The sequence below is a fragment of the Colius striatus genome, chromosome 4 (assembly GCF_028858725.1).
Source record: "Colius striatus isolate bColStr4 chromosome 4, bColStr4.1.hap1, whole genome shotgun sequence".
NCBI lineage: Eukaryota > Metazoa > Chordata > Aves > Coliiformes > Coliidae > Colius > Colius striatus.
This window is the reverse complement of record NC_084762.1, coordinates 74,048,336-74,063,795: the sequence shown is the minus strand read 5'-3', so window position 1 is coordinate 74,063,795 and position 15,460 is coordinate 74,048,336. Positions and strand designations below refer to the sequence as shown.

General features: G+C 36.7%; 1 protein-coding gene across 2 annotated transcripts in view; it reads right to left on the bottom strand.

The window, feature by feature from the left end:
* CPQ (carboxypeptidase Q) overlaps nucleotides 1-15,460 on the bottom strand; it is a 173,617-nt gene that overhangs the window by 23,398 nt on the left and 134,759 nt on the right. For both annotated transcript variants that reach the window (XM_061995505.1, XM_061995503.1), the window contains exon 7: nucleotides 5,820-6,021. In XM_061995505.1, the coding sequence (XP_061851489.1) occupies nucleotides 5,820-6,021 (202 nt within the window). The remainder of the gene's footprint in view (nucleotides 1-5,819; nucleotides 6,022-15,460) is intronic.

Here is a 15,460-nt window from a genome sequence, read left to right as displayed (position 1 = left end):
TGGGACATTACTTTTGACCTGACATGTCTGCCCTGTGTCCTCACATTAGAAGTGTATGTGCTCTGAAGAGAAATATATTACAGAAGCCCTTTTAAAACTAAATTTGCATTCAGGCACTTTATCTCATCTCCTAACTCCATCCCTCTCTCTATCAGTACAATCCAAACTGAATAGTTTGCAGTTTGTGTCTGGTCTACACGAAAGACAAAAGACTTTGCAATTCTGATCCTTCCTGTTAATTATTAGAAGTAATCCAATACTCTAAGATGCCAAAACAAGACTCTAGGCCAAGCAGAAGAAAAGTGGAAAGAATTGTATGTGAAGTAAGGTCAAGCTGGTTTGGTAGTCAAATAGTACAACTAATAAGAAAAAACACACCATAATTTACAGGCTAATTCTTTCATTAAATGCTTAGTGTCAAAGACTTTATTAGCTTTATTAAAAGCAGAAAAAGGTCATATGAAAGATATTATGTTAAAATAAGATATGCACCTTCATAAAAAGTTGCAGAATATTAAGTTTATTAAATTACTCTAATTTTTAATTTCAAAGAGCTATTTTTATAGAATAATGAAAAAATAAAGCATAGATTAATTTTTTTACTGATTAATACACACGGTTCTTTCTGCAATCAAGATTTTAAATGGTTCTAATAGCTGTAGCACTTACAGTAGGTTCTTTAAGTGCCAAGCAATTACGATTGTTCTCTTAGCATACTGGTTTAATTTAATACCTCCCAAGTTGCATAAAATTTGACTTCTGCAGTGAAACATACTCATTCATGATATTTCTTGTCATAATGATGAAATAAATATTTAAAAGTAAAGGAATGACCTGGAAAAAGCAATACAATATTGCTAATTATCAAAAACCAGTGTTGGTATATCTCAGATATACTGAGATCAAGACTCAGGCAAGACATAGGTGTACACATTAAGACCCTTACCCCTCATTTCCACATAAAAATAAGGAGGCTCATAGTAGCTGTTGGTGCTGCTGTGTTTCAACACATGTCCAGTGAAGTGGGAACTCAACAAGTACAAACACATAGCACCTGAGGAATAATTAAAATTATCTAAGCACTTGTAATACCATACATAAAGCTAGTTCTGTAAGTAGCATTCAGGAAGTTTGTCCAACTTTTGCTCCATGAGTGAGCAGGAGATGTTTAGTGTTAGTCCGTCAAATAAACAGAGATCTCCATGTGACACTCTTAGATCATGAACCACATAAATGCAACATATTAAAATAAGTTTTTAGTGTTTATTTTTAAGGTTTTTTTTTTCTTTTCCTCATCGTGTAGGAAGGTCTTTGTGAAATGCAACATCCTTTACACATGTACAATTAAGGCAAAAGCTTTTCACCATTGGTCTATGAAGTCTTAGACTATGTGAATCTGATTTTTCCTCGTTTTCTTTACCATTTTTATTCTTTTGGCAATAAAAAAGAAGCTCAGAGACCTTATCGAAAGAGTCTGTCCAAATCTGTGGACAGTATAAAATACGCTCATGCATCATGGTGGAGTATCACTTCCAACAAGTGATGTAGTCAAGAGTGAACAGATGTTACTCACTTATAATTGGGAAATACTTTAACTAGTTCTTCATGCTCAACTGACATCCTCAAGTCAGGGAGTTTTCTTATTACACTGCTTCCTGAAATGTGTCCCTGTCTGACACCAAGCAGAGTAGCAGGCTTGGTTCAAGCATGCCAGTAGCCTTGCAAGGGAGTTTGGTGCCTCAAGGGGTGATGGGGACAGGTGGATGGGGGGCAGTGTGCTTCAGAAAGAGGATGGAACCGAAGGATTTAATCCCTTACCTAATAAGAAAGGAAATAATGCATATCAAAGTCTAGTGTCTGAGGCAAAATTACATCTTATTTTAGATGAAGTAATAAAGAAATACTATGAAAACATAAAAATGAGAGAAATGATATATGACAGTATTTGTTTGCCACCTCTGAGAAAATGACTAATAGACTGGGATAGCAATGAATTTTTTGATTTCTGAAGAAACATTAAAGTTAGATGAACTATTGGTTTATTAGTTGCTGGAAGAACAATTCTTCCTCTTTTGTAATGTAACAAAAAAAGTATGACACTGTCACTGTGGAGACAGATAGACACAAACATCCATCAAGGTTCAGAGTGACACTGTAAAAAGGAGTTTCACCTTTAGGTCATTGGTTGAATTTTAAATAGAGGAGTTGCTACATGCCTTGGGGAGTTGTTTGATGTCCTGGGTCAGCTTGATCTCAAATACAGCTCAGTTCCTAACTGACAAATGTTCCCATCATAAGCACTGCAGCAAAAGATAACCCCTCTGATGAGCTCAATAGGAAGAAGCATCCTTGAACCAGTTCTCCTGGAAACACTATGTTACAACAGTCTTCGCTCTGCAATAATAGATTGCCCATTTTCCTCTTCCCTAACACCTAAAGTTGAACTGATGTTCACTGGATACCATAATACAAATATAATCACTTCATTCACTGTTCTCAGTTTCCGAAGGTTTTCAGGGAAGGCAATCTGAGTCCCAGTGCTTTACCTTAATAAGAACTACTCTAAATCACATTCGAAACATCCTTGTGATCATCAGATACCTTGCTTTTTCAACAAAAATACCTGAGCACTGGTCTAGCAGGGATTTCTTTATGTTTTTTAACCCATTCAGGTACTGAAGAAGCCTATTGCAAAAAAGCATGCAAAAAAATCAATCAAACCTATCCAATCAACCTCTCTTCCAACCTATATTTGCAAATTCTGGCCACACTTTTTTAGGAGTTAGTTTTGGAAAGGAACAGCTCTGTAAGCCACAGTTTGATGCATTTCTACCAAAAAACCAAATACATAATTGAACCCTTAAAGTGAAAGCTGAGGAAGATAATTGCACAATTAATAAAGAAGCGGCCTCAGGACCATGGTCACCTCAAAATGTAAAACCGTAGCATAAAATACAATGCCACAAATCTGCCATTTAATTTCAGTTATACTTCATCAAAAAACAAAACAAACGTTACACGAATATTTTCAGTAGCTGAAACAGACAATCACACAGCCACAGACATTTGTTATTACTAGGCTGAACTGGTCTCAAAAGGATCCAATGTAAAGGCCACTACCAGAAATATTTCTAATACTCTGCAGTCACAAAGCAGAAAACTAGTGGTTTGGTGCACATCACCTTGCTTGTGCTTTAGAGGTATCGATTAAACTTCAGTCTATGGTTTGCAAAGCACTCTGAACTCTCATGGCCTCTCTCATCCTAAAATCTCAGAATAGTCACCACTGTTTTCTTGCAAATATTTTTAAGTAACATTACAAATAGTATTTCATTGTGTGTCCATTAAAAATAAACATGCTAGAAATAGGAAAAAATGAGAAGTCACTTTGCCTGTCTCAGAAGCAGCTATGAACAACTCTGACAAACACATGCACTGTTGTCTTCTGTGGATCTTTCAGACCAAAAGGCACAGGAGTAGTAGAATTTTAGTAGCATTCAAAAAAGCAAATCCCAGAAACTATTTAAGATTGAAAGGGAAGAAAAAAAATCTAGAGAAATTATGTCAGAAATCATATTTGCTTTTCAAGAAGTACATATTTTCTCTGACTGTTTCAGAAACGAAGCCACCAAGTGTATTTTCAATAAAATATTTAAATATAATTGATGAAGTGTCAACACTTGACTGCTTGTTTAAATTGGACAAAATTATAAAAGCTGTTACAGTCTGTTCAATTTGTTCCAATGTTATTATATACCATAAGAGCTCATTCGAGCAGTGAGAATACTGCAGTCAAGGCGTGAAGATTACATGATGTCTTAGACTTCTCCCTGGTACAGTATGAAATACAATCTAAAGTTGCCAAAATTAGTTTAGTGGAGCTAATTCCTTTCCATCAAGGCTTGATGGGGAAAATAAGAATCATCATTCCTTTATGCTGCAAGAACCCTTTGTTATTTGCTTAACGGGAATTTACATGAACCGAAGCTTCAGACAGCAAAAAACCCCACCATCAACTAATGTGCTAAATTTTTAACAGGAAAACAAATCAGATTTATTTAAAACTGAGGTCTTGGTATCTGGTGTATTTATGTTTTCCTAGGGTTCACCTTACAGTTTATGATATTTTTTACTATTTTTTGCTTTCTGAGGAGTACAGATGACTACAGGAGAGGATTCTGTGTCTGTCCTACTCTGGTCAAGAGTACCATCGCAAGATGCAGCTGCTTGTGCTCCAGGTGCACCTCAGCTAATGAAAAGTGGTGTAGAAGAGCTCAATACACACTGACATCACAAAGCCCACTCACATTATCAAATTAAAAGGCATTTTTGTCTCTTCTTCCGTAACCTGTCACACTCACATGGAAGTCCCTAATGACCAGCTGTAATACTCCCAACACCTTACCTAGGAAATAATTCTGGTACTCTTGCCTTTTCTAAATACAGGCTGAGTGGTGGGTTCTCATATTCCAGCTGCAACACAGACATGTTGGCCTGAAATTCTGGACTAGACATCTTTGTGCAGGTACTTCGAGGCTGTGAAGGATGATTCATTGTTACAGCCTCTCAGCAGTGCTCACAGTCTTTGAACTCAAGTCAGCACATGATCCTAATGTTCATGCACTCACAGAGTCTAGGAAGCTGTGTGCACACCAATGTCACAGCTGTATGACATTGCACTGAACACCTTGCACTTCACCTCGCAAGCAGCTCACCAGCTGAAGATGAATCCCTAGCCGTTTAACCATATCCATTCATCCATACTTCTTACATACTTCTTCATAGACATTTCGCTTAGAAAAATCAGGCATCCATACATTTATCGAGGCAGTCAACTTTATAGCATCTTTGTACACTCCAGGTGAGTGAGAAGCACAAAGTTCTGACCATAAATAAGAGCATATATTCCATGACCCATTGCTTCTTCCATATGACCAGGTGAAAAATAAGGCAGTTAATCAAATATTAAGAAATTCTAAGCATATAATGGTTACTAGTAAATCTAGTATGAGAAATGCATCAGTCTATTTCTGTCATAAAACACTGGAGAAAAAGAACTTTAACATTTTTTAACTTATAATAATTTTTAAAATATCAATGTTGTGAATTTTTTGTTCCCACTATTATTTAGATGTGGAAACTGCCATGGAAATTCACTAAGGCTTCAAGGCTGGCCTCTAATTGAGTTTCCTGTGCTCTGCAAGTCCTTGTGTCAATGTGGGGTCTCCTGCATGAGGATGCTGCCAGCAGTGGATCTCTCTCACAGCTTGCACGCCTCTTTGCCAACAAGCTGCTCCTTACTTGGAAGCCAGACACAGCACTCCAAACAAACACGTAAACCACTTCAAACTTTGCAGAATTTTACTGCTTTAGCACACCTTAATGCATCATAACCTTTCAAATGTAGTGTCTCAAAGGCATTGTTTCTTCAGCACACAAAATAGGAAGAAAAAGCTCTGCATTTCAAAGTTGAAATTAGAATAATTAAAAAATTATTTGTTCTGCATTGGAGAACCCCCTTCTGCCTTAGTTTTCTATTTATAAACCACCAGTCTGGGATTAATTATTATAAATCCTTAAAGCCGAAAAGAAGATTTCAGTCACGTTATGCTATGTATAATCTATACCATTATTAAACTGCAGCTCAGATGCACTGTATGTCCTATTTCTGTTGGTTACCTTTTAGCATTTTCACATTTTACATAGGGTAAATTTTATTCCTTGAGAGAAAGCCTTTTTTCCCATTTTCAAAGCAGCAGACCACCCACCCTCTGTGCCACTGCACAGGAGAAGCAATGTTACTTGTAAAGTATGCTCACCTGGCACCCCATCTTGCATCCAGTAATCGATGTCTGTTCCATCTGCATAGTCATAAACATCTGTAACATTGATGGGCTGCAGCAGAGTCATGATCTGCTTCACGATGTCCCGAGCTTTAGCACTGCCAGTAAAACCCAGTCCAGATGGATTGAAGGTGCCCTCATCAGACTCCATGACAATATCAAAGTTGGAGATATTTTCCTAAACATGTGAAGAAATAACAGATATTGTTTTGTGATGGCTATTTTAACTGTCACTGTATACTGGATCCAAGATGACAGTGTGAGCATACAATAACAAATTTGTTTAAGAAACACAGATATTCTTCCTATGGCTGTGTATATGTAAGCATAAATGATGGGACCTAATCTTTATATGAAAACATTGAAACAATTCAGGTTCAGCTCTGAGACACCAGTATTCTGTAGAACCCACAATGTGGTTGGCCTGTTGTCCTCAAATACTTGCTTTAAGACTTCTGAAGTTCTCACTTGCAGCTCTTGCTTTCTTCTCAGATCTCAAATTCAGAAATTCTGTTGCATGTGGAGGGTATGCAGACTGTCTGGCTTTAAAATGAGATTAATTTAAAGCTTGCTTAGACTGTGAAGGATATTCCACTTAATAAAAACCCAGCTGTTGTCTCTTCAGAAACCCATTTTCTTTAATGTACCATGTAGTCACCTCTGACTGGTTGGAGGACTGAAATGCCAAGGTTCCTCCTGACCTGAAGAAATAATGTATGTTTTAAAGGAAATTTGTTCTTCCAAGGTAAGTTCTTACAGGAAACACAAAATTTTAAGATTTAAGATAAAAATGGAATAAAAACATTTGCTTTTAGTGTGTACTTGGTAGATTAATGAAAAGAACAAATTTAGCATCCGGAGACATTTATTTGCTTCCCACCCATGCAGAAAGCAGAGTCATCAAGTTTTACTTAGCATCTTTACGTGAAGGAAGGTCTCATTCTTCATGAGAGGCATGTAACTTTTTTTTCAAAACAAAAATTTATGGACAGGTTAGGCAGAAAAAAGCTCTGCTTCAGACTGTCTTGAATGTGACTAAGAGAACTTACTGTAGGTTTCACTCCCATGCCCAGATCTCTTTCCAGAATTTTATGGCTGTCATGGGTTATTACAACAAAATTGTTAAAAGAGACATGATAGCAATGAGATCCATGTCATTAACTGCTTACATAAGCCTACAGTCAGTAAATAATTCTTCCACATTTTTCTGGATATGAAACTAAATATAAACTATGACTGTGAATGTGATGTCCATGAAAGTTTTCAGAAGTTCTTTATAGAATTTACCAAGAACTGTGTTTTACCCACTGCTTTTCCCTGAACTTCTCTCTTTAGAGTGAAAGAAGTTCTAACACAGCAGAGGTATCTACTTCTAACCTAGAAATACATCCAGGAGTAAAAAAAATTAATACAAAATCTTCGCATACAATGAAGTAACTGTAAATGTTATAATGCCTTAAAATACCCTAAAATAACCAATCCACTCCTCCAGCTACTGGAAATCAAGGTGTAAATAACCAACATTGTCACTAAATTGGCAATCACTACTTTTTCACAAATTAAAAACATCTTTGGTTTAAATACCATTAAATGTAAACAATTAGGATATGTGTGGTGTCTAGGCCTGTCACCAAATGCAGTATTACAGGTCATGAGCCTCAGTATTAAATCACAATTCACAGACTCACTAAACATAATTGGAGAGAAGGAGGCCAAGGAAAGCACACTACACAGTCAAAGGGACCAATGATGTTCCAAAGACAAAGATACAACAGAAAGAATGTCTCAAAGTTTAAATCTTTATACCACAAACCCAAAGAGCAAGACTTAGGGAAGACAAAACTCATTTTGGTGTGTGGTGAACTGCCAGTGAAAGCTAACTTAAATTTAGTGAGCCCTGCATAAATGGCACAGAATAGCAGAATATCAAGGGCTAGAAGGGACCTCAAGAGATTGTCTAGTCCAAGCCCCCTGCCAGAGCAGAACCATCTAGAGCAGGTAACACAGGAGACAGACTCTTTTTCTAAGTCTTCAAAGTAGGCATTCTGTTCATTTTTAGAGAGTAAGGTGAGTGGATGGGACTATTCAAGACAGTGAGGTGAGAAGCAGGGCAAGCACAGAAACAGCACAGGAACCAAGAAGAAATCGAACCTACCACTCCAAAGAACAGAATTCCAAAACTTCATAAACTGTTAATATAGCAGCATTACTGCAGTTTTCAGTTGTGTTTTCTCATATGAATGTTTGCATGTGTTTTTAATATGAAACTGAGAAAAGAAACCACCCACAATACATTGCACCATATTCTTGCTCTGTAAGAAAACTGTTCAGTTCTTAGAAAGTGCTGTAGTGGTAGAAGAACAGGACACCCTGGGGAGATAAACAAAACTCACTGGGAGACAGAAAAGAAACAGGTCACAGCTACTTGAAGTCCTTGCGAAAGCTTTTTGTCCACTAGAAGATAGGATTAATTATAAAACTATTCACTGTCAAGAAGGAAATTTGCAATCTTAAAAAAGGAGGTGTTATGTTAGTTTCATCACACCCACTTTTGTACACGTATATTGGTGTTTCTACTTATGCAGAAAGAAATACATGCTGGGAAATATTCTATAGGGAAGATGCTTTCTTGTCCTTTGCCCTCGACGGTGTGGGAATAACTGGCACTCTAGTAAAGCAGAGTGAGACCATACACTGCTCCCTTGATTAATTCAAGGGAACAGCACAACAAACCAGTAAGATTGTATAAAATAACTGCAGGCTCAGCTGTTCCTTCATTTTTCCTCATAGTAAATCTATCATTTAATTAAGCATTTTAAACTCAGTAAGCAATTTTTTCAGAAAGTAATCCCATTTGCTGCATCTTGATACTGTGCCACTTCTCTTATGATATACCAGAAAGCTAAAATTTGTTGGTGTAACCTGCTGCCTAATTCTCTGAACATCAACATAGACTTTTATCCTTTATCTTCCTATGACTCAGTCACAGAAGAGGTCACCTTGCTTTATCTTATCACGTTTAGCTCTTCAACCGAATTTTTAAATGAAGCATTACAATAAATACTGCATGGGAAAAGTGGCTTAGAAAGCCAAATAGCCAATAGCTTGCTGTTTTCATTGAATACACAAATAGACTTGATCTTTGCCACCAGTTTTATTTTTAATTTCTTTAATTCCTTTTATTTCTAGTTTCAATATAAACAATCTATTTTTATATATGTTAAGTAAAACTGAAACTACAAGTGCTTCTCATCTCTAAGTCACTTGAAAACACAAAATTACAGTCAAAGTTTTCAATTAAGAAAGCAAACCCTTGTCAGAGCCATGACGCACCCTTCTATTGGCAGAAAACACATCCCATTGAGCACAGACACTGGCAATCCCAAGGAGGTATACCTTACAGGTAGCTACTTATTCAGTCAAAATCCCAATTGTTAATTCTTACCAAATGTTAAACTAGACTCCAACACATCATGACTAATCTACCAAGTCACTGACAGCAATTCCTCTTACTCAGCTAAAGCAGTGAGATACCTGACAGGATGAAGGAGGCAGTAGCTGTTCTAAAAGCCTTCAGTAATTAGGGCTATTTAAGATATAGTGTTACTACTCTCTGTTTATTCATTTACTGGTTTTCATTCCACTGAGAAAGATCACCACTTTACAGGGAAAATACTAAAATCTGTAATGGCAAAGCACTGTCCTTGACTAATGATTAATTTGTTTCAGTAACACGGGACATCCGTTAATCCAACAGTTCATTTTCAGCTTTCTGTTATTGCTTTACACTTTAGGAAACACCAATACTTGTATTCTTGTGTTCCAGTATTTGACTCAGAGCAGCTGGGATCCAAGTATACAGAGCAACAAGCATGTTGCAGAACTTACTGTGAAATGACAGCCATCCCACTCGCAATACTAAAAGCATGTTCAAATCAACACCCAGCTTTGTTAGGCTGTCAATTAAGACTACAGGAAAGACAAGGGAAAATACTGCAAACATCTAAGTGCATATGACAGCTGGAAAAGAAAAAAATAAAATAAATCATATAATCTATTTAATTATATATAAACATGGTGTAATGTTATTTTGAGTTGCTGTTTAGGATCAAGATTATTTAATGAAACAAAAGAGCAGCTTTTAGGACACTGAGATATGCCAGCATCAAGGCCTAATAACCACCAGCCACAAGTGTGATCATACCACTCACACCGTTTATAAATGAAGATAGGGAAATTCAGGAACAGGATGAGTTACATTTTTTTTTAAAGTAGCTCATCATTGTATGGAAGAAAACTGCTGTAAAGCTGAAGATTAGCGTATTTTTTGGATAAATGACAAGGTATGAATTTTGTTGACAAGTTATTTTGTTAAAAGATTAAGTATTTTTCTGCCACGTTTGGTGAGAAAGCAATCTGTAAGAAAAGTCCACAGTTTTTATGACCTGTTCTCTATCAGAGTTACAGAATTCTGACCTCTGAGAAGCCAGTGACAAAAACCCTAGTAACACCAACAGTCCTGGAGCAGGATTTGGTCGTGTACTTATTAGTGTTTCACTCAATAAAAACATACTAGCAGCATGTCTTGGTTTGTACAATATCGGTACTGTTTCCTCTGCAACCAAATGCCAGCACTCACAGAGATGACCATTCAGTATTGTAAGTTCTCTGGGATGACAGACAAGAAAAAGCAGACAGCTCTAAAGACAGCAGCAAGCTAAGTATGGTATCCATTGGATTACCTGCAGTCTTGTCTTGTGAGTTTGCTTCTTTGACAAAGGATAATATCAAAGAGACGTGTTCTTCCTGGAAAATGTTCCATAATTGAAGCCCTTGTACTGCTCAAATAAAAGGGTATCAAAACCCTGTCTATGACTCTGAAGGAGTGCCTCACTGATGTCCTTTTTATAAAAGGTTTTAGGTTTTTATTTTAAAAAAGGTAACTCCCAAAATTAAAAATTGTGGTTTATGTCTTTCAACCAATGAACTTTTTTAGTCTTTCAGTAAGAAAATGAGTATTTCAGTAACTTTCAATGAAATATAGATGAAAATAAATTTACAACACTTTGGAAATTATCACAGCATGCACATTGTTAGTATTTACTGTTTTTTACTGCTGCAACTTGAGGCCAATTCTTTTTGCTTGTTACTTGGGAGAAAAGACTGACACCCACCTTGCTACAACCTCCTTTTAAGTAAAAAGATCATCATGATAAGCCAAAAATAAAAGATAAATTTCTGTGTCTTCTAACACTGTGGAGAGTTTAGATAGGAGGAGGCCAGCTATCTCAGAGCAGAACACTCAAAAAACCCTAAGGCAATGTGGTCAGGTGCATCCGAGTATGAAAGCAGAGCAGCTATTCTCAGAACACGTTCATATGTTTCAGATAGCAGATCTGCTATTTGCATGAGGGAAAGAGATGAAAGATGCCAATACAAAAGTTCTTCTAAGATGTGTATGAAATTTACCCACATGGAATGAAGACTAGCATCTAGAAGACACATTTTCATGACTGATTCTGGGTCTTCTTTGCTTCAGGCAGAGTAAGGAATCAACTCACTTTTGTATTTTAGCAAAATCTGTCTTTTTCTGCAACTTTTACCAGAATGTGACACTTCAATATTAAGAATTATGAATGCCTACTGATCTAGAACTGATGTAAAATATAATAGTATCATTATGCTAGCTTTACTGTTCTTAACAATCAAGGGTGCTACTGGTTGTTAATTGTGGTATAGTGCAATTATTTTCTTTTTGTAGTTTTGTTACTGAACATTTTTCTCTTTATGGATTTCTTTCATTTCTCAATGAAAGGGATCAACATGGCAACAGTGGTCACAACAATCAGCAGTAATGTTACAGAACTTTTGATCATAGAGAATATTTCCTGAGAACAGCCAATAGGCAAATTGTCAACACATTTCACTAGGATAAAAGAACTCACATTGAAGTTGTTAATGTGTTTAGTTCAAATCAGACACAAATCTACGTTTTACATTTCACCAATGTATTTGGTATCTGAAGAAATAAACAGGATGTTGAAATAAGAGAGTTTTCTGAAAACTCTGTTTTTGAGAAGACAGTGTTTTCTGGGGAAGAATCATTTCACCTGAAAGTCACAATAAGCTTTTGGATATTTGCTTCTTAGAGAAAGTAACTTATTAGCAAATCACAGTAGAAACCTCATACAAGCATCAACAAAGTGTACTTAAATTAGCAACAATGAGATACCAGTGTTTCAGAAAGTCTTGTTTTCATGCAGACCCAGTTTGGGAAAAACGTCAAATCTTTTTGGTAATAAACATAAAAAGGAAATAATAGTAAATAACAGTGACTGATGTTTTTTACAATGCTAAACTTTTACTCAAAAGTTTAAAAAGTATATGGCATTTGCACTAGTAATTAAGGAAAGCACTGTAAACATCATTAAGATAGGAATAAAATCAAGAAGTAGTATTTTAAGAATGCTTTCTCTAATGTGATTTGAATTAAATTAATAACACAATCCCTCCAATGATCACAACAGAGTTACTAAAGTAAATTTGAACATGGCCTGGGATCTCTTAGTCTTCTAATCACAAAATGTGTTTACTTCCCCAGAAGATTGTATTCAATATTTCTATTGCAAAATAAATATTAACAGCCATTCATAGTCTCTTAATTCATCTGGGTAAATAACTGTAACCTTGCCTTCATGGTAGATGGATCTTTCACAGTAATTTTTTCACAGAAATTAGTCTGAAGCAATGAAAAGGAGGTCAGACATTTCATTATATATACTTTTTCCCTTCATGAAGACAGCATAAGATTAAACTTTAAAACCCTACTGGAAGGCACTCAGGTATTGTTAAAAATTGTAGGATAATCTATACTAAATACTTATAATATGAGATCCTTCAGAATAACTAAACCGTGTTCCTCCTGCTTCTTCCCTTTAACCTTGAAAGGAAAGCAGCAGTTGCAATGCTTCATGTTTCGGAAGTTATTTACTCTATTGTCTGTATGTAAGAGCCCTGCTCAATAGCTGGGTCACAGAAAACTAAGATAACTGGGCAAACACTTTAAATGTAGTGTTGAATCTCAAGACCTGCAGCCTGATTTACAACTAGATCCTTTATTTTTACTACTCTTCATCAGGATAAGGACTCTTTACCCTAAAGGAAAATCAAGACTTTTTTTCAGTCTGGGGTTAAATCTAATTATTGGCTAAAAGTTAAAAGCAGTGAACAATACAGTAAGTATCTCCTTTTGGAGCAAAGTTGCTGGTGATTCCCCTGGGAGGCTTCTAACCTATGCTCAAATGGAGCTAGTGCTCTGAGATGTACTTCTGGATGGCAGGTACTCCTGCACTAATAGAGGTACTGAACCTGCTGGAAGACACATGGCTTTCAAGTCTTGGAAATGTCTTAGAAAAATTATGCAAAAGAAACATTAGCAGAGGACCATGAGATGTTCTCCAGAAAAATATTTGATAAAATCAAAACATAATTGCATGAGTCATCTATGTGTCTGAGCTTATTCCGACTGCAGTTGGGCAAATATGCATTTCCTAAGCATCTATTTACCTGTATGCTGTCAGAAACTGGAGACAGCACTAGACTGAGCCTTTGGTCGACTCCATATGGCAGCTCTTACATTCTCATGAAGGTCTGAACAGCCAATATATACTATCATCAGTTTTAATAATCAGAAATTATAAAATTAGGCTCTACAGAAATACTTGGGTGATATAAATAATGCTATCATGCAGGGATATGAGTTAATTATTGGCACCATAGTAAAACTGTTATGCTGCTGCTATCTCAGTTATTTCTGCAGTAACTTATCCACTTTCTAGCAGTGGCGACCTACAATGACGGACGAGGAAGAAAGAGCTGAAATTAAATTGGAAGAAGTAATAAATAAGATAAAAGGTAGGAGTATTTGTACTTGTCCGGTTCTATATTGTCTTCATTTCTTTTCCTGTGCCACATTTCCACTGACATAAGGAGATAATTTAAAACATCAAGGAAACCCATGTCTGTCTGTGCTGAATTACTGCATTCATATTTCTACTTGTTTGTAGCAAACTAGAGCCATATTAAGCCCAGCTATGCAGGCGAGTCATAGAGGCCATTTTCATTTAACAGGCATCTTTAAATACCACTCATTTAACTTGTACTCCGTACCATAAGCAGGCACTATTTGTACCATACTATCCTAATTACCAGAAATTTGCACAAGTAAATAATTAAAAGATTAGTTACTTTCATGCTAAATATAATGTGCAGTATTAATCTGCTTTGTTTTATTAGAATAACTAATGTGATGTCCTATACGCGGATCAATTTAAAATTATGCCAGATTCATGGCAGGGGGAAACAAGAACAACAAACAATACACAGATGTTATTTCTGCTTAAATTCTCCATGTAAATTACAAACTCTTGTTAGGTTAGACTAGGCCTTCTTTGCAGAGCACAACATCCAGATGGAATCACATCTTTGTCTCTATTTTTTTAAAAGTAAAGTAACCAAACATCTTTCAAACAACACTCAGCCTGCTTTGTATTTCCTTATTTGATCACCAAGACTATTGGGTTTTTTTAATATTACTTCTCAATATAAATCCTAGAGATGACAGCGAAATGCAGAATTTTGGCAAAAGATGAGAGGTACATGAGGCAATTTCATGTGTTGCTGACACCATCACTGTAGGAAGGAGCTTTCTGTCTAACATGGAATTCTGAAGAGGTGATGACACATTTCTCATGAGCAGTGTGCAATTAAGCATAGAGTATTCCTACAGCTCCTCCAAAACAAACTATTGTACAGAAGAAACATCTCTTCCACATGCTACATATTCCAGGACATTTTATTGTTCTTTTCTTTTCTTTTCTTTTCTTTTCTTTTCTTTTCTTTTCTTTTCTTTTCTTTTCTTTTCTTTTCTTTTCTTTTCTTTTCTTTTCTTTTCTTTTCTTATAGGGGTTGGAAGGGACCTCTAAAAATCACCTAGTCCAACTCCCTTGTTAAAGCAGATCCACCTAGATCAAGTCACATAGGAACTCATGCAGGTGGGTTTTGAAAACCTCCAGAGGAGACTCCACACACTTCCTGGGCAGCCTGTGCCAGGGCTCCCTCACCTGAACAGTGAAATAGCTTTTCATTATGTTCAAGTGGAACTTTTTTTCTTCAACCTCTTGCCCATTACCCCTTATCCTGTCAGTGGAGACAACAGAAAAAAGTGTCACCCCATCCTCTTGACAGACACCTTTCAAATACTTGCAAGTATTAATGAGATCCCCCCTCAGTCTCCTCTTCTGCAGGCTAAATAGCCCCAGTTCCTGCATCCTTTCCTCATACGAAAGATGCTCCAGTCCCCTGATCATCAGGTGTCCCTGTGTTGGAGTCTCTCCAGAAGTTCTCTGTCCCTCTTGAGCTGGTGAGCTCAGAACTGGACACAGGACTCCAGATGAAGCCTCACCAGAGCAGAATAGAGGGGGAACAGAATCCCCTCGGCCTGCTGGCCACACTCTTCTTGATGCATCCCAAGATGCCATTGGCCTTCTTGGCCATGAGGGCACGTTGCTGGCTCATGTTAAGTTTATTATCAACCAGGACTGCCAGATCTGTCTCTC